This window comes from Schistocerca piceifrons, unplaced genomic scaffold, assembly GCF_021461385.2.
Source record: "Schistocerca piceifrons isolate TAMUIC-IGC-003096 unplaced genomic scaffold, iqSchPice1.1 HiC_scaffold_1886, whole genome shotgun sequence".
Lineage (NCBI taxonomy): Eukaryota > Metazoa > Arthropoda > Insecta > Orthoptera > Acrididae > Schistocerca > Schistocerca piceifrons.
In genome coordinates, this window is record NW_025727774.1 from 276,361 (window position 1) to 296,912 (window position 20,552).

The 20,552-nt window shown below is 45.0% G+C and overlaps 1 protein-coding gene across 1 annotated transcript in view; it reads left to right on the forward strand.

Moving 5' to 3' along the window:
* The first annotated feature begins 1,389 nt into the window (after positions 1–1,389).
* Positions 1,390–20,552, forward strand: part of LOC124741227 — a 49,013-nt gene continuing 29,850 nt past the window's right edge. Inside the window, exons 1-2 of the mRNA XM_047248723.1 lie at positions 1,390–1,709; positions 18,305–18,471. Of these exons, the coding sequence (XP_047104679.1) occupies positions 1,390–1,709; positions 18,305–18,471 (487 nt within the window). The remainder of the gene's footprint in view (positions 1,710–18,304; positions 18,472–20,552) is intronic.

The window sequence follows — 20,552 nt, forward strand, 5'->3', positions numbered from 1 at the left end:
GCATTTGCTGAAAAAGACGTGAGTCCCTCGTGAGGGAATGAGCAGGCAGAATATGTTTTGTGTGTCCAGAGATTCTGCCGTAACCTTTCTGGCAGGTGAGAACAGATCAGCGCTTTTTAGTGCAAAGCCGCTCTCCGCCACTCAGTGCCTTCATTGCTGCTTTATCTGCGGCGAGGAACCGTATGTCAACCGCACTTGCATATCGGTCGACAATTTAAGTTCGATTATTTCTAAAAGGATCTCAACATTTGATGAGTACTTAGCTATTAGATTTGTTTTCTCCCTGCTCCGTAAGCGCTGAACGTTCCCACACAAGTACAAAGAGACAGAAGTGCAACTACGGCCTCGGAAGTGTTCAGAACAACGAATGGCAGCGCCTCTGCTGCTTACCTAACGAGATACCCTGGGTAAACACGGCTACAGCTAAGAGGAAAATACAGCTCAGAGGCGGATCCCAGAGATTAAAGCGAGAAGAGAGTGGTGTGCCGATTACATCATTGGGAATTCCAGCTTTTCAGGTTGCAGTTACTTGACTGTGACGCAGTACTTGGCGGGTAGTCTGTGATGAGACAGGCCAAGTGTGCGGCGCTCCAGGAGATGAGAGTACAGAATGCCCGGGGTCGTCATTCACGGCCCAGCCTGGACTGGAGATCTGAAGTCACCAGGAAAGGCTCCCACCGGCTGCCGCTCCAGTCTGGAGCACCCTGCCGCCTGCAGCCCAGCTGCCTCTCGGCCAGCCTGGAGTCTCCTCTCCAGCCCCGCACTGCCAGCTCTGACACCAACGTGAGACCATATGTCTTATTCCCAATCTCGCCAATCAAACCAGTTAACGCTAAGTGTGATTTCGACTTAAATATTACTGTCTGCGCCTAGCCAGGTACATCACACGTTCCTGTGCTAGCGATGCTAACTCTGTCAAGCTGGGGCAGAACAGCATGGCTGACATGCGACATTAAATTATTTTGTTGAAAGGATGTCGAAAGTATCGCAAGCGAGCTGCCTCAAGGACTCAGAAACGTAAAAGCTGCGACCAGTGTAACCAATCACGTATTGTATACCGAGTGGCTCCCCGTGAGATGGGCGAGAGTGCAACGTGGCATTCTCCGCTCTGCTCAGGGCTTCGATGCACGGACCGCCCACACCGCTGCTGCAGTCAGAACTTGGGCTCATACGGAATGACGGCACAGTGTCCAGTGTTGTACTGTCGGCGCAGCTCTGCCCGCTCCCTCGCCAAGGGGAGCCGCAGCAGTGGCCGCCGTGCTGACGGTCGGCTGACTTGTTGACCTTTTGCTTGTAGAAGTGTGCAGCACACCTCTCGCCGTGTCCATTATCGTTGGCTGCAGTTCTCTTAGTGTTTCACTTTCAGTAGCTGCTAGTAGTGATGAGCATATGAGTAGCCCGTGGAAGCTCGTGAGTCAGAGTGCAGACCTCGAGGTGACTGAAGAACGTTTTGCAGATTCGCCACCGCGGTTCTCAACGTGCGACAGCTGGGAGCCGTCCGCCGCGGTCTCAGCTGCGCAGCGCCTGGCAGACCGCCTCTGGGACTCCGCACTGCCGCCGCCGCCGGCAGCTGGAGCGGCGGAGGGAGGGGGGTGCGCCGGCGCCCTGGCGCAGCTCCGCCGCCTCACGCGGCGCCAATACTTGCAACTCCTCGAGGAGCTCGACTGCTGCATGGCTGACGACTGTCTCGACTCCCGCTCTGTACCGAGGTATGTAGACCACTCGACGCCATTACTACTAACCGTACAACTACTTCTTTCCATAAATTTATTCTCAATGCTGTCACCTACTTTTCCTATTTTGCGATACTAACTATCTGTCAATAAGGGCACATTTGTGAGACCAAAAGAGGAAGCGCGCTAATACCTTCTGCCGCCGCCTCTTCTGTTGACACTTTCCACCGAGCAGTCAATGGAATGTGCCTCGTGGCAAACGTCTCTCTCCGCTCTCTGTCTCCGCATGTCGCTACAGCAGACAGTAAATCATCTGATGATGACAGTCACAGACTGAAAGCGGTAACGAACAAAAAAAGCTTTTCATCGAGACTGCTTGCCTTACTAAAATTGAATTTATATTCCTATTTCCCAACCGTATTATCAAAAAATCAATAAAAGTACAGCGTCGTTTGAGATGACAACAGCTGTAGCTCGGTATCGTTGTTAGTTGTAAATTAGTTCAAAAGTGAACAATAAAGACTGCAAGTGGCTAAATTAATTACTTTTCGAAAGAAGCAATTATAGAGTCAACACCCAGCACCACCAGATTACAGTAATACTCCACAACATTTGCTGTACATACATAATTAAAATCTCTAACATGGCAGCAGTCAACAACAGTAAAACTATGGAAGCCATAGGAATCGAACAGCCAACCAGTGGCACGTCAGATGTTTATTCACACTTTTACCTTGCTTTACTGTTCATTAAGCCACGTGGCTATACCTTAGCATTTATATGGGTCATTTTAGTCTTGACTGAGCTTTATGACCTGTTTTCTCTATTCGCACAATAAGTTTACACACGTTACTACTTCTTCCAAGGAAGAAAGGCTTATATCCGTTTAAACCTAGGTAAGGATTCGAATAAACTTGTCAAGTACAACTAGCTGGTGCATGATTCCCATTCTTTCCGTACGTCATTAACTTATAGTAAGACAGTCACATTCAAGCCAACTTTTGCTTCAAGGATCATGAAATGGCATCACGGTATTACCGCCTCTAGCCTCGAAGACTTCGTCAACTCGGCGGGGAAGAGAGTTCCGGAAGTTTCTTCAGATACGCAGCATCTGCCCGAGGCCCCCCACTGACGCATCAGATCCCGCAGAGCTACCAGTGTGTGGGGACGTCGGCTGCCACGTCTCAGCCGCTGTTCGAGACAGTACCGTACAACGTCTGCGGCTCTGAGACCGGGATGTCTAGAGGTCGCCTCGAGGTGCTGCAGGGCGCCCGAGTGGTCGTGAAACCGGGAGTGTATGCACGCAGCCCTGGGAACACGACTGTGTGTGTCATCTTCTACAACGCAAGTGTCCAGAGAATAGGGCAACACTTCGTCACCGACAATGTTGAAATAAACGTGCTGCTTCAGGTTCACATTAACCTTGGTGACTGAATCCAAGTCACGGCGACAGAAACAGCCCTATGACACCATGCAACCACCAGTGGCTTGAACTGCATCCCCTATAGGCCGTCGGTCCCATCGCCACCTCCATAATTTCAGAAGAGGCGAAATCGCGCGACTCGTGTGACGCACCTCCACCCGGCCACTGTCCGTCTCTGTGTGGTTTGGCCCACGCAAGACGCGCAGCTGTGTGTGTCTGTGTGAACGACGGCCGCCGACTCCAAATGTCGAGTCTGTGCAGCCGCCTTCCGAACGATTGCTAGGCGGCTGGTTCAGATGGAGCTGCTTTGCCAGGCATCGGCAGTTTGCGTCTGGTTTGAAAGCGATCGCCAGTCACTTGGAGTGACACTCGTCAACAGCCCTGTCGGCTAGGATCTTTTTACGCCACTGCCTCACATCACTACGAGTGGTTCACCATTCGTTGCAGATACTTGGACAGTCCACATTGGTAGACCAACAGATCGTGTAAGCCAGCAGTCTGGCTTTAGCTGTCGCCGCGGTCGCACGCTCCTCGAGTTTGCTCCGTGAACGTTCAGTGTTTACGCCAGTGTTTTCGTGTTTCGTGACTGTTTATTGGCTATTGGTCTTCGTTCATGTTGTCTTTCTACGTAGTGCTGTTGGGATTTCGGCGTTGTCCGAAATTTCTTCGCTGCAGAACACCGTGGCAAACTCCGTGAGAAAAAACAGCGTGATTTTCACCTTCGACAAGTACACCCCTCGAGTACAGCCCTCTGCACTGGAAATACACGACTAGATTACCGAGGTATTTGGGCTTCATCCTGAATCTGCTCATACCATGCAGCTAGACTCTGATGAATGCTGCATGTTTGTAAAGTTTAACGATTCCGTGAGTGTAGACCGCATTCTGGAAAAATTTGGTTATGAAACGGAATTTATACACCGTGATGGTACTACAAGTACTGTAAAACTCAGGAATTACGAGTTTGTAATTAGAAATGTTAGGGTTTTGAATATTCCGATAGAAGTAGACAACTCGAAAATTAAAGATGTCCTTTCAAAGTGTGGGGTTATCAGGCAAATAGTCAACGAAAGGTGGGCTTCGCATTTCAAGCTGCAGTGCTTTAACGGCATTCGCTCCGTGGAGATGGAAGTGAAGGCAAACATTCCCTCCCACATCTTTGTTGACGGGCACAAGGCGCATGTTATTTACTCAGGGCAAACCCCTACATGTTATGTATGTAACGAGTTTGGTCACCTCCGTCAGGACTGCCCTCGCCGTGTTTTTGTGCTAACAAATAACCTTACGCAACGCCGGAAATTAACACTCAACGATTTGTTGCCAGCCAGTAATACAACAGAGGCGGCGGCTGTCGTGGATCCTGTTACTACCTCTGAAAATGTTGCACTTAATGTTAATGACTTTCCGCCTTCAAAACCTGCATTATCTGCTGAAATTCCGTCCCGTGACAGCGAGACTCCCACTAAAAAGCGTCCTCTAGAGGACACTGAAAAAAATGTTGATGAGGACTCTTCCTGAGAAACACCCGTTGCCAGGAAGCCGAAGCCAAGTCCTGTTGGAAGTGGTAAAAGGAGATGAAATGCAGTTCGATGTGGCTCCCACTCCCGCACAAGGACTTACACCGCCACGAGCAGATAGTGACGCAGCTGGTAGTGGCCTTTCACGGAAATGTGACCCTGAGCCTGAGGTCACAGCTGCAATAACCGCATCGAGTGCACAGCCCATACAGTGCGAACAGTACGAGGAAGTACCAAGTAAACAACCTGCTGGCTCCGAAGCGCATCACCGCCTCGCCAGCAAGACAACGCATCTGACAACACCCCGGAGCCAAATATTGACGACTCGCAAGCCACAGCCGTTGCGCAAGACGGCCACCGTCGGAGGCTGCGACCGAAACAAGGTCTTGCTGTCACGCGTCATCGAGCGAAAACCACACCACAGAAGAAAGACGTCAAGAAAAAGAATATTAAATATGAAGTCATCAGGGCCAACACTGACGAGGAGAAAGAGAAAGACCACAGTGACTTATAGCAATGCATTGTCAGGATTTCAGGATAATTTTCTTTTCAAGCAAGCACTTTGTTTAAAAGCAGTAAAATTTTTTCTATGAAGTTAGTGCATGTAATGGGCACACAGCTTGTAAGGATCGTGACTTGGAGAGAAGGTCGTTGCTGCTATAATCATACCGATCCTCATCCCGAATAGCTTCTTCTGGTATGTCTGTGATGCAAGTTTATAGCACTACTACTATTAACATTAATAAAATACAGTCACCCTTCAAATTGGCAGGATCAGAAGAATTCTTGTACTAGTCTGGGACAGATATCGCGTTGCTACAAGAAGTTGCGATGACGGCATTTCGGATCCCAGGCTTTTTTGGAATTGTTAGTGTTTCTACGGAAGCCATATCGGTACAGCCATTCTTATAAGGGAAGGCATTCCGGTGACTGAAATCGAACGACTAGAATCAGGAAGAGCCGTAGGCATAAAAATTTTCGATATGACCGTGCTTAACCTTTACGCCCCATCAGGAAATTCCCATAAACTGGATGGTGCGATGTTTTTTCAAGATGAACTAATTTATTTATTGCGGAAAAATCCGTGTTCTCTTATATTAGGTGGACATATTAACTGTGTTTTAAACCAGAAAGATCAACAACCCAATTTCAGCTACTCGCCACAGTTAAAAAAGTTAGTAAGTGATCTACAACTCAAAGATGTATAGGAACTTCAGCACCCGACATCCGTCGACTTCACGTATATAACCAGCCACTCCCGCAGCAGACTAGATAGAATTTACGTGTCACCAAATTTGCAAAATTTTTTATTAAACGTTGAAACTGTTCCCGTGTATTTTAGCGATCACAGTACACTTTTAACTTGCTTTAATTTAAGTGTACAGCCAACCCGTCGATTCAGAGGGCAATGGAATTTGAATATGTCTGTTTTAACTGACGAAGAACTGGAACAGAAAATAAGAGTAGCGTGGACTATGTGCCTCCGCACAGCAGACAAGCACCCAACAGTCACTGACTGGTGGACTAGGAGGGCTAAACCAAGGTTGCTGAAAGTTGTCGTGCAGTATAGTGTAGCGAGGCGCAGGGAGTTGAGGAATACAATGGAGTTTTATTATAAAGTTTTAAGAGACTTTTATCAAGAGGCAAATGATGACGTAATTCGTCTGAATGATATCAAAAAACAAAAGCCAAGTTATTAAGCATTAAACAGCAACAGATGGAGGGACTAAAAATTAAATAGAAAGCCACATCAGTAGCAGCTGGTGAAACTGCTTCTCTGTATCACTTGGTGCGGCATGCTGAAAACAGACGTCAAACTTTTATTGATGAAGTCCACACGCACGCTGGTACAAGGTTCACATGCCAGAAAGAAATACTGGACAAAGTCCACAGGTACTATGACAACTTATATGCCCCTACAACAGTGGATGATGCAGCTCTCGAGGACTTTCTCACTATTTTAGGTCCACAGTTGTCGGGAACAGAAAACGCTGACATCCTGTCACCTATTACTAAAGATGAAGTGCATGAGGCAGTGCGTAACTCACCTCTCAAAAAATCTCCGGGACTTGGTGGCCTCCCTGTGGATTTTTATGCCCGCTACTGGTCTGTAATTGGGGACAAGATCACTCCCATGGCGAACGAGGTCCTGACCGGAAAAGCGGTCCCTGCAGAGTTTAAGGAAAGTAAAATAGTACTGATTCCTACGAGTAAAGGCAAAACCAACTTAAACAATTTTCGGCCTCTTTCGCTACTAAATTCTGATTACAAAATAATTTCGCGTATTATCAACAAAAGACTCCGTGCCTTTTCCAACAAAATATTGAGTCATCATTAATCTTGTTCTCCAACCAGAACGATGTTCAAAAGTCTATCTGCATACAGAGACGTCATTGCAATTACGTCAGTGGCAAGTACAAAATGTGCTTTAATCTTTATAGATTTCAACAAAGCTTTTGACCGCGTTAGTCATAGATACCTCTTTGCGACGCTGTCAAGAATGGCTCTCCACCCTCAGATTGTCAGCACGCTAAGAAATATTGCAACAGGTATAAATGCGAATATAGCAATCAATGGCCAAACATCTAAGCCTATACAGATAAGGCGAGGGGTTCCACAGGGCAGTCCCTTATCTATGTTTTTATTTTCCGTATCTTTAGAGCCCTTTCTCCGCACTGTCCACGCAAGACTAACAGGCATAACATTGAGTGGTGAGAAAACCGTCATACGAGCTTATGCTGATGACGTGGGTGTTGTAATAAGGAATAAGGAGGAGATAGTTACACTGGAAAGAGAAATCCAAAAGTATTGTCTAGCGTCGGGAGCGACAACCAATGAAAACAAAAGTAAAATATTGAATCTGCGGGGCCTAGATCACCTCCGACTGTCATGGGCAAAACAAGACAACAAACACAAAACTTTGGGAATAACCTTAATGGCATGTCCGATGAGGGTGGCTGCTTTTAACTGTACGGAAGCTAGGAGGAAAGTTCATGGTGTTGTAATGGAGAACATCCATCGAACTGTGGACCAGGTGCGATAAGTCAGATTGATGAACTCCTGCATTTTGTCTAAAACGTATTTCACTGCACAGGTATTTCCAATCCCCAAACTAGTAGCGAATAGGATCATGTCCACTGCTACCAATTATCTATGGCGAGGAGACATACTCAGGGTTGGTGCGACTACCGTTATACTGGATGTCAGAAACGGGGGCCTCGGTTTGGTGGGCATTCGAAATAAAGCGTCTGCTCTGTTCCTCAAACGGGCTTTCCATATACTCAGAGAACTTCCACAATGTATAACCGCAAAGCTCTTTCAGGCTGTGACACCCCATAGCCTGCAAGCACCGATTGATGTGCGAATGATCAATGCCCGTCTGCAGTATGTGAGGAACTTTTTCCTCGAAGCAAGTTACCTTAGTGACGAAATCAGAAGCAACACACGTACCACAGCGCGCGACATCATACTTGAAAGGAAGTTAAATGAGGGCAGAAACAAAACTGAAAAGAAATTCCCTAATTGTGACTGGAAAGCTGTATGGCGGAACATCAACTATGCCGGGCTATCTGCAGACGCTATTTCCGCATGGTACAAAACAGTTAACAATGTCATCGGCACCAACGAGAGACTGTTTGGGATCGGTTTAAACCAGACACACCTTTGTGGAAAACGCAATCTGGTGGATACACTCATCCACAGATTCACCTGTGGCGGCAGTGTGAATAACTGGAATCGGATCAGGCAACAAAGCGCCTTTCTCACCGATCCTCGACCGAATATATAACGCCATCGCTCCTCCTGAGACCAGACATGACATACATTCCGAAATTAAAAACCAACGCCATTAGCTGGTTACTGGGAAAATGTGTTAGTTATGTCATCAACAAACTTGGGTCGGACAACGAGATAGAATTCCGCGTTTACATGGAGTGTGAATACGCAAAAATCAGCACGTATCGCAACCACAAGAAGCACTACGGCAACATGCTGGAGATCATTTTTGAAAGAATGGGTGTCGGTTAAATATGTGGAACCACTACAACACCTTGGACGAGAACGAACAGAAGAAAATTAAAAGTGACTTGTTTTCTTATTGTTATTTATTTCTATTTTACACGAAGAGATTTTTCAAAATTTTCAGAATTACTCGTGTTCGATTTCCAAAGTATTTGTGTGATTCAAGAAGAATTGTTAAGTTTTTGTCAGTGATCAGTTTCTACTCAGAGAAGAGGTTTCTTTGTCTTTCTTACATCGGAGAATGGGAATTTTGTGTTAATATTTCTGCACACTTAGTGCTATGACCCTACTGGGGACATGAAAAAAGGGGTGGGAGGGTTTTGGGCCTCGACGCACCCGCATTGCCGTGAAGAGACCCCACTGCTAGTGCGGAGTGTACCACGCCCTGTGACCTTCCTAAAAGAAATAAAAAAAAGTAGTTAGCGCGCGGGAATAGAATACGGAAGGTCATGGGTTCGCGCGTGGGTGGATGCGAAAAATTTTCTTTTCCTCTTCATAAAAAAAAAAGAAAAAAAGTTGATAGAGCACTTGCCCGCGAAAGGCAAGTCCCGAGTTCGAGTCTCGGTCCGGCACACAGTTTTACTCCGCCAGGAAGTTTCATATCAGCGCACACTCGGCTGTAGAGTGAAAATTTCATTCTAGAAACATCCCCCAGGCTGTGGGTAAGCCATGTCTCAGCAATATTCTTTCTTCCAGGAGTGCTAGTTCTGCAATGTTCGCAGGAGAGCTTCTGTGAAGTTCGGAAGGTAGGAGACGAGGTACTGGCGGAATTAAAGCTGTGAGGACGGGGCGCGGGTCGTCCTTTGGTAGCTCAGTTGGTAGAGCACTTGCCTGCAAAAGGCAAATGTCGCGAGTTCGAGTTTTAATGTGCCAGGAAGTTTCATATCAGCGCACACTCCGCTGTAGAGAGAAAATTTGAGTCTAGAAAGAATATATTGTTACACGGGGAAACGTATAATTTTAGAATTGTACATTTGCATTGGAAACGTATTAGAAGTATGTATGCGTTAATGGCACATGCTGTTGCTGATGTCCGTGTCTGCTATTTCCAGTTTGGCTGGTATCTCGATATTGCAGATGACGTGCAGCGACATTAACAACTGCATGTGCTACTATGGTTTACATGTCTGTTATAACGTTCTGAGCAAAAATAACACATTCCCAAAAATATGCCTATCCCAATGCGATATTTTACTCTTTACTCTGCAGAAGAATAAAGGAAACCCGCTGGTGATAATGAAATATGGCTTAAATACGTATCGGTAAAAAGAGAAGAAACCGTGTTTTTTCAAGGTTGAATCTTTTCAAATTTTTGTTCTTAAATCAATGACGAGATTTAAAAAAATGAGATTTCATGTAGAGAAATCACCTCAAGATGAATACCTACTCACAACATTCCAAGAAGCTGTATGAAGCGAAGAACCTGAGGATACAAGACGGACGCCTGGCTGTCGCTCTCGTAGGGCTGGCAAAGACGAGGTCACACTAATTACAGGGCGCACAGGAGCGAAGTGGCCAGGGAGACGGTCCAGTATGAGCTACTGCAGGAAAAACCCTCTACCTCGCACTTCGCAGGGGTTTGTGGAGTATGGAAGTGGAAGTTGATTAGGATATTCCCAACATGTTATGTTTACAGCCTTATGACTGAATATTTACTTTCGCACACGAAAAAATAAATTTCACGAGCTAGGTGACTGACGCAAAAGCGGTAGTGCATGATATAGAAAAGTATATTGTCCCAAATAATATATGATCTCAAGCAGATGCACCCTTATTTATTGTATAATTATTGCTTCCATTTCCTTACAGTTTGCATCCTTCAGCTTTACCTTTAGTTGCCCACATTAAAAATGGAGTAACAAGCAATTTGAGTGAGTGAGGCGCAGGAGTTTGAACATTCTTCGACGTACAAGACTTTATTATTTAAACGTTTGCAAATCCCGTTAACGTTAGTAACGTCTTCACACTACGACATTCAGTAAACAGATAACCGAGGATTTCCGTTGCTCGCCTGCCGTTGTCCTCGTTATATACCAGCTGGCCGGCCGAAGTGGCCGTGCGGTTCTAGGCGCTGCAGTCTGGAACCGCGAGACCGCTACGGTCGCAGGTTCGAATCCTGCCTCGCACATGGATGTGTGTGATGTCCTTAGGTTAGTTAGGTTTAACTAGTTCTAAGTTCTAGGGGACTAATGACCTCAGCAGTTGAGTCCCATAGTGCTCAGAGCCATTTGAACCACATATACCAGCTTATTTTGATGTTATTCTCAGATATGTACTCACACAGCTGATACAATCAGCTGGTCTAATGACATTTCTCAATATATTGCAGTGTTCTCTCTGATTATCTCTAGTTGATGGCTCTTGATACTGCTGTATTCCTTGGTAATATTATGCTTTTAATATGTGTTATTCTGATGCATTGTGTTTTACACGCTTGCTGTTTGTCACTTGTAAAAATGGACATCTTTTTCCTGGAATATATGAAACGAACATATATCCGGCCTTCTAGTTAACAGTCAAGGCCAGGACCTTCAGGAGGAGTTAGGTGCAGCGTACCGGCTCACAAGTTTTGTGAAAACAAATGCTAGGGAGATGAGGTAATTACAGTTGGGGCAGCAGGAAACAGCCTGCGGTATGAATCCAAGCTGTACTATTGCGAGAGACTTGGATGAAATAGGAGCATGAACTGGCCACACAAATGTGGTGTCTGTGGAGGTCTTTCAGCGCCGTGTTCGGTCCTGCGTGAACACTGCTGTAAGGCGTGTTAACACTCTGGCTTGCTATCTGAAGTAGTGGAGGAACGGGATGTTCCAGATACCCCCAAAACCTCACACACGCGATGTTCCTGTTGACACTACTGGTAGGTGAGGATACACTACGCATGGCCTGCACCTAAATAGGAAGGGGGAAGATAAGTCAGCTGACACTGTAAGGGGGAACCTCAGTCACACGAGGGTGACCCCTGTGGTTAATGGCACCAGGCAGACAGGTTTTGTATGTCAAGGTCAAAGTCCAAACAGGCAACACTCAAGAAAAATAGATTAACAGAAGCTTCATGTACAGTAAATAGGGATGAAGCTAAGGGTAGTATCAACTTACCTCATCAGAATATCAGGGGAATAAAAAATAAAGTAGATGATCTGTTAGCATATGTAGGTGACCTATTACGCTGTCTGTCAGACAATAACAGGAAGTTGTTAATCAGTGATGATTTCTATGTAAACTTTCTAACCAGTTCACATGGGAAAAGTGTAAGTGTTATTAATTGCATATAACATAGAATCAGCTATCAATTTCCCTACACATGTAGCTCAAGGCAGTAGCGCTCTAATAGGTAATGTATTTGTACAGCAAGAGGGTGTAAAACTAACACATGCTTTTGCATTGATAAATGGATTATCAGCCCATGATGTACAATTGATTAAATTAGAAAACACAGCAAAGTGTACAGTTCAGAAACCATGAAATAAAACTGTAAGGTTGCTCAACCCAGCACTTCAGAGAAAATTTAAGAAATGTTAATTGGGGAGATGTAAATAATGGGCCAAATGCACTTGTGCCTGGGCATGGCCCGTGAGCCGATGTCTTGGCCTCCCCATTTCTACACTCCTCATTTCATTTGTAATTCCTACAAACACTAACACCTGTACTCGTACTGATAACTAATTTAAATACAACCTACTGGTGAATTTTGCTTAATGGGTATTAGGCCACTGTCCATGGCTTATTTGTGTGCCTAAGTCTTCGTCTCCTAAATGTGGAGGCACCACCAGAGACACCACCAGAGGCAATAAAGAATGACACAACACTAACTTGTGGAAAGACACCTATCCGAGATTTCAATTCTGATGTATTCTAGAGCTTCCAGCAGATAAGGGCAACGCTACAATGCTCATGAAATAATGAACCTACTGCAGAAAAACTTGCGTTGTATTACAACCACGAAGGTACAGTGAGATTAAAAGCAATCTCTCAAGATCAGTACTTAGGGTAACGGATCAGCTAGTAAAAGCCTCTTTGATTTTTCTCACCAACTAGAAGTGTCTTACTAAATCAGAACTGGTCCCATCAAGATTGTGTGGTATACCAAAAATTCACAAACCCGTCATTCCATTAAGACCAGTTGTTAGCGCTATGGACTGTTCGACAAGCGTGACAGCCAAATACCTGGACAGTCTTCTACAGACCTCTGTAGCAAAAAAAGACGTATAAAAGGTTCAGTTCATTATAAAAAAATAGAATACCTCATGTCCATCAGATATTAGCCCATTTAGACATTCTATTACTGCTTACTATAGTTACTCTTAATAAAACGATGTCACATATGGAAATTACACTCTTAGACAAAAAAAGGAACACTCCGTGAAGGAAATATTCGAAAGATACAGAAAGTAGTAGTTGTGCTGTACATGAGCAGACAAACGAGTGGATGACTTATTCAAGAGGGAAGCTTAACAAGTTAAGTAAGTCAATAATGCGTCCTTATGTAAGCAATTTTTCATCTTGACATTGATTGACAGAGTTGTTGGATGCCTCCCTGAGGAACATCATGCCATATTATGTCCAAATGCTGCGCTAGATCGTCAAAATCCCGACCTGGTAGGACGTCCCTGCCTATAACGCTCCAATTATTCTCAATTGCGAAGAAGTCTGGCAACCTACATCTACATCTACATCTACATCTATACTCCGCGAGCCACCTTACGGTGTGTGGCGGAGGGTACTTATTGTACCACTATCTGATCCCCCCTTCCCTGTTCCATTCACGAATTGTGCGTGGAAAGAACGACTGCTTGTAAGTCTCCGTATTTGCTCTAATTTCTCGGATCTTTTCGTTGTGATCATTACGCGAGATATATGTGGGCGGTAGTAATATGTTGCCCATCTCTTCCCGGAATGTGCTCTCTCGTAATTTCGATAATAAACCTCTCCGTATTGCGTAACGCCTTTCTTGAAGTGTCCGCCACTGGAGCTTGTTCAGCATCTCCGTAACGCTCTCGCGCTGACTAAATGTCCCCATGACGAATCGCGCTGCTTTTCGCTGGATCATGTCTATCTCTTCTATTAATCCAACCTGGTAAGGGTCCCATACTGATGAGCAATACTCAAGAATCGGACGAACAAGCGTTTTGTAAGCTACTTCTTTCGTCGATGAGTCACATTTTCTTAGAATTCTTCCTATGAATCTCAACCTGGCGCCTGCTTTTCCCACTATTTGTTTTATGTGATCATTCCACTTCAGATCGCTCCGGATAGTAACTCCTAAGTATTTTACGGTCGTTACCGCTTCCAATGATTTACCACCTATGGCATAATCGTACTGGAATGGATTTCTGCCCCTATGTATGCGCATTATATTACATTTATCTACGTTTAGGGAAAGCTGCCAACTGTCGCACCATGCATTAATCCTCTGCAGGTCCTCCTGGAGTACGTACGAGTCTTCTGATGTTGCTACTTTCTTGTAGACAACCGTGTCATCTGCAAATAGCCTCACGGAGCTACCGATGTTGTCAACTAAGTCATTTATGTATATTGTAAACAATAAAGGTCCTATCACGCTTCCCTGCGGTACTCCCGAAATTACCTCTACATCTGCAGATTTTGAACCGTTAAGAATGACATGTTGTGTTCTTTCTTCTAGGAAATCCTGAATCCAATCACAAACCTGGTCCGATATTCCGTAAGCTCGTATTTTTTTCACTAAACGTAAGTGCGGAACCGTATCAAATGCCTTCCTGAAGTCCAGGAATACGGCATCAATCTGCTCCCCAGTGTCTACGGCACTGTGAATTTCTTGGGCAAATAGGGCGAGCTGAGTTTCACATGATCTCTGTTTGCGGAATCCATGTTGGTTATGATGAAGGAGATTTGTATTATCTAAGAACGTCATAATACGAGAACACAAAACATGTTCCATTATTCTACAACAGATTGACGTAAGCGAAATAGGCCTATAATTATTCGCATCTGATTTATGACCCTTCTTGAAAATGGGAACGACCTGCGCTTTCTTCCAGTCGCTAGGTACTTTACGTTCTTCCAGCGATCTACGATAAATTGCTGATAGAAAGGGGGCAAGTTCTTTAGCATAATCACTGTAGAATCTTAAGGGTATCTCGTCTGGTCCGGATGCTTTTCCGCTACTAAGTGATAGCAGTTGTTTTTCAATTCCGATATCGTTTATTTCAATATTTTCCATTTTGGCGTCCTTGCTGGCCAAGGTAGGGTTTGGCAAGTCTAAAAACAAATAGTAAAAACTCTCCCCATATGCGAGAGGGCGTTATTTTGCAAAAAAAAGTTAGCCAAGAATGGCTTACCTTGAATGCAGCAAAACGGGGTGTAGAACAGCACAGACGAACTGCTGTGCTGTAAGGGTACCACAGATTAATACCAAAGAAGTCCTGCTGTGAAAAAAAATGACACCCCACACCATCACTCGAGGTTGTCAGACCATATGGCGGACGACAGTAAGATTGGTATACCATGACCATCGAGGCAGAAATGCAAGTCCTGAGGGATGAAATAGACAGGATGGGTAGGAAAGCTAAGACGAAATGCCTGCCTGAAAAATGTGAAGAAATCGAAAAAGAAATGATTGTTGGAAGGACTGAGTGAGCGCATAAGAATGTTAAAGCAACCTTGAGTGAAATTGTTAGCAAAGGGTGGTAACATGAAGAGTGCAGTGGGAATTTCACCGTCAAAAAAGGAGGAGGAAGTGGATATATGGAAAGAGTACATTGAAGGCCTCCATGAGGAGGGAAGATTTGTCTGATGAAGAAGAAAGAAGAGTCGATTTAGAAGATCCAGTAATAGAATCAGAATTTAAAAGAGCTTTGGATGACTTAATACCAAATAAGGCAGAAGGGATAGATAATTTTACATCAGGATGTCTAAAATCATTGGGGGGAACTGGCGACAAAGCGACTATTCACGTTGGTGTGTAAAATGTATGAGTCCGCCGACATATCATCTAGTTTTCGGAAAAATATCATCCACACAATTTCTAAGACTGCAAGAGCTGACAAGTGCGACAATTATCGAACAGACTGCTTAACGAAATTAGAGAATACATCCAGCAAATAATTGAGGACGTAGGTCGCAAGTGCTGCACTGAGATGAAGAGGTTGGCATAGGAGAGGAATTCGTGGTGGACCACATCAAAAGAATCAGAAGACTTATGACTCAAAAAAAAAATAAATGAATAAAACAACGAAAGGTCTCTAACGTTTCGTCTCCAAATGCTGGAGATATCTTCAGAGGCTATAAAGGCTCAGGCAGCAGTTTGAAACTTCTATAAACTCTACAAGCTGAACTGTTTGTCCGGATCCCTGTGACGTCATCAGACGGCTGCTTAAGAGCGCAGAGTCACGAGTGCGTGTGTTGTCGAGCTTCTGCCGGGGAACACTTGGCGCTGGTTTCTGTATTCAGCACTGAGGTCAGCAACTAGTCTAATTTCTCTCATCCTTCTTTCTGTTAAGGTTGTTGTATTCCTGAATTTCCCTGAACATTTTTGAACTTCCCTCTTTCATCATGGGTAATAATATTATAATTGAAATGGTTTCTTCGCAGTTGCTTTCTTTGTACTTATGTTTTTCTTTCCAACTTTTGTTATTGTCATTTTCAGAGATATCCATTCCTCTTCAAGTGGACTGCCTACTGGGATATTCCTTGTTGCTGTATCCATAGCCTTGAAGATCTTCAAGAGTATCTCGTCATTCCTTAGTACTTCTGTAACTGACACATTTGCGTTTAGATTCTTTCTGACTTATCTCTTAAACTGCAGCGTACTGTTTATCATTACTACATTGTGATATGAGTCTATATCTGCTCCTGCGTATGCCTTACAATCCACTATATCCTTTCAGAATCTCCTTCGGACCATGATGTAATCTAACTGTTGTTCCCCATATCACCCGGCCTTTTCCAATTATACATCCTCCTCTTGTGATTAAGAGTATTCGCTATTACTAGCCGAAGTTTATTACAGGACTGAGTTAGTCTTTCTTCTCTCTCATTCCCTGTCCCAACCCCATATTCTCCAGTAACCATTTCTTCCACGTTTTCTCCTACAACTGCATTCCAGTCTCCCACGAGTAATGGAGTTTCATCTCCCTTTACGTACTGTATTACCCTTTCAATACCTTCATATACTTTTTCTGTCATCTTAAGCTTCCGACGTCGGCATGTACTATCTGAACTATCGTTGTGGGTATTGGTTTGCTGTCGATTGTGATAAGCTTAACTGTATCACTGAACTGTTCACTGTAACACACTCTCTGCTCTACCTTCCTAAAGAATCCTACCCCCGTTATACTGTTTCCTGCTACTGTTGATATTACCATAATAGTAGCCCAAAATACGACAGTCCCGCCCCGCAGCAGAACCCATGGATAGAGACGTGCACCGGTGTCTGGTCACCTACACAGCCTTGCACGAGGATCCCCAGTCGACATTCGAAACCTGTACTCGCCGGTGAACACAAGCCCACTCCACTGATCCAAGTACTGTTTCACGTGTCCCCTTAGCCAATTTCTTCGCACTCCTAGGTCCCAGGTAGTTGTTTATTGTTGTTCGTATTGGTCGCCTAGTGACCACATTCATCTAGTGGAACTGGCTACTTACTGACTGTGCCGACGAGCCTCCGAGTTGACATCAAACAGAGGGAGCACTTTTAGAAATAGAGACTCCTGCAAAACACAAGCGGAACTGAGCCCACAGAGTTCTACCTCCATGATACAGAGGCACACAGGCAGTCATATGTGCCCCTGGATAGGACCAAAATTTCCTGCAGCTACTTCCTTAATTACCTTGGTGTCTCCCTCTTCCTGTCACTGTCATTTATGCAGCACTGCGCGGACCTGTGAAAGTCGTTTGGTTCTATTCTAAATCAACTGCACTACATTCCTGCAAAAAACTGTGGAGCAAATGTAGACAAACAAAACAACGCTGCAATTTCTCTTGGTTATTGAGCTGTCGCATATTGTGCTAAAGCGTGGGAGAATGGCACTCATACAGTTAAGACGTAAGGACCCATGTTGACTATTAATGACATTGCTACAACAGCTCCCACTTAGGGGTTGCATGTTCTGTCAAATTTTGTCCCTGTTAATCTCACAATCAAGGATGCCAAGGTGCTAATTCCTAAGACAGAGTGCTATAAGAATTCAGTCCAACCGAGTAAGGTAGCGCAGTATGGTCTTTCTTGTCACGAAAGATAAAGATTCAACCTCATCCAAACGGCACAAGAGAGACATGGCAACGTCTTGAAAACGTAGTATTATAGTGGAAGTGCTGCTCGTGACTATGGCGCCAAGGAGCAGACGGTGAGCCATGTTGTGGGGGAGCGCCCACTCCATGCCTTTGAAGGCAGTCTGCTGTGCTTGTCCAATCATAGTTCTGGCTGCATGTTTGTATGTGAGTTCTTGTATTTCATCAGAAACGATCAATTCGCCAGAATATGTTAGCAGACTCGCATACCAGCCGTAATGTACGCCATAATTCCTGACACCTCGATTCGTCTCTAATGGGCTGGCGACCTCTATCAATGGGAAACGTGAAAGCTGGAGAAGTGCAAGTTGAGTTTAGTTTTCACTATTCTATTCTACAAAATACAGTAAAGTTTCATAATATCATCTGTCACATAAGCTGACTCCATTTTATTTTGAAAGGTTGAACAACATGGAATGGAACATGACAACGCTGCAAGCGGCTGATCTCAGGCATCATATCCTGTCCCAGTCAGCGCGTGCTGTTCGACGCATCACAAAAGCCATTGCCAACAGAGTGAAGTGTGAGTGGTGGCGTCATGTTCAGTTTGAGTGGAGGGATAAACCTGGTGAGTATATTATTTGGAAGTTCGTTATTGTTAAATAAAGCGTAATGTGCTCATTTAGGTTTTCTATAAAATCTCTCGTCCAAGTTAATCAACGCATGGTGATGGAGCTGCACCACATTTGAAAATTCTGTCCTAATTAAAGTGCACAGAAATAAAAACATAAGAACTAAATAATAATCACACTGAAGAAAAGAAACACTTACCTAATCACAACCGATTGCATCTAACAAGAGAAGATGACCAACCTGGTCTCACATACAAAACGCACACTTGCAAGGTGTGAGCCCCAGCTGTCTATGTCGCGCGGAGATTTGGACGATTGTACGCAGTTAAGACCTTCTGAACACATAGCTTTTCCACGCTCGTGTACCACTTGTTTCTGGCACGCTCCACTGCGTTCGCCCATTGTCGGAGCTCGAACTACTGTGCGGTACGGTGAGTAAGAGGTTCGTGTTTACAGTGCCGGTAAACCGACAAGCGACAGTGTGGCACGTCGAGGAGCAGTATACAGTGACGGTCAAATTGCCACGTTTAAACGTCAAAGCTCGCGACAGTTGTGACCGGTAAGCGCCGTTATATGTGGCTATTCGACTAACTCTTACACGAGGCAAAAGAAACTCTATCAGCGTTTCTTTGTGCTACTATTTGTACCTTGCGATTTAGTTGCGGCAGTCATACAGAAGACCCGTTAAATGGAGAGAAGAATAGTTGATTGACGTTAGACTATTCTTTATGAGAGGATGGCGGTGACAATGATGACGATACCCTTTCACCACGATCATTTTCGTCAAACAACTTCATTGGCACAACGCGACGGAGACGTAAAATCACCAACTGACTGTTTAGGAAGCTTGCTTTGAAGAAGTAATATTGTCAGGTTTCACCTTGCCTTTGTAACAGAGATCTGTGTGTGTGTGTGCGTGTGTTTTATAAAAAACTGCTGCAGAATATGTCCTAAAATATTGCCAAACAGTGTTGACCATGCATGCGCATGGCATTGAAATATTATCTGCTCATATTGCTTACCCGTTTCTCATGTTAAATAACGTGTGTTCTACTTGAAGAACAAAGTTTCGAAACACATGGGGCAGACGTGACCGGCTCCACGCACGTCTTCCCACACTTGCGACGTGAAGCGGGTCTGAGGGCTCTGGACCTCACACCGCTGCACAGTACTCTGCACTCGTGCATCAGGCAGCTGCAGTGGGGCGCAGCCAGTGGCAGGCAACCCGCACCTACAGAACTTTAAAAACTCTGCATTCAAGACGTCTGAAATGAGTTATATCATAAGTATGGCCATTTATTTTAAGAGAGGGCGGGTGTTTGGTATCTAGGGTTGAGATCTCGCAAGTGTACGTTTTTCTCCTTACAACACAAGGTCCAGTTAGTTATGTTTATGTGGACGGTTACAAGTAGTAAACATGAAGGTTGAGGACAGATTTCATTCGATGTCAGATAAGGAGAGATCATGCTGACACAGGAGTAGAGCACACCGCCTCTAGCCTCGACAAGGGCCTGAGTTGGCCGACAAAGAGAGTCCACGAGTCTCTCCAGCTGTGTCGTGTTCAGCTGACGTCACTCAACAGGTCCCGTAGAGCCGCCAGACCGCAGCGACGTTGAGACCGCCGCTGTCCACACGCTGGTCGCAGACATTTGCTGTGAGGCTGAGACTGGATGGCTTAGCGGCCATGTCGTGATGCGGCAGGACGGCTGAGTGTTCGGCCGTCCAGCCAGGAGCGTGTCCACGTGGCCCTGTGAACACGGCTGCTGTCTTGGGAGCGTCCCCAGGGCACTCAGCATGAAGGTAGCGCACAGGTCCCGATTAAAAAATCACTATGCGATGTGATGCGATCCAGACTGCTCGCTCACTAAACTTCAGCACAGATCTCTGACACGTGACGTTTTAAGACTCCCGTTCATTGTTGTTGCGATAAAAGTGACAGTGCAGGAAGGTACTGTAACTTTTACGAAATTTTTAGACCTTTAATGCCATATGCTACAGAGTGTACGGGGATCCACTACACGATGCCAACCCCAGCAAAACAGACACTAAGAGTTGCAAGAAACGACAGAGCCCGTGT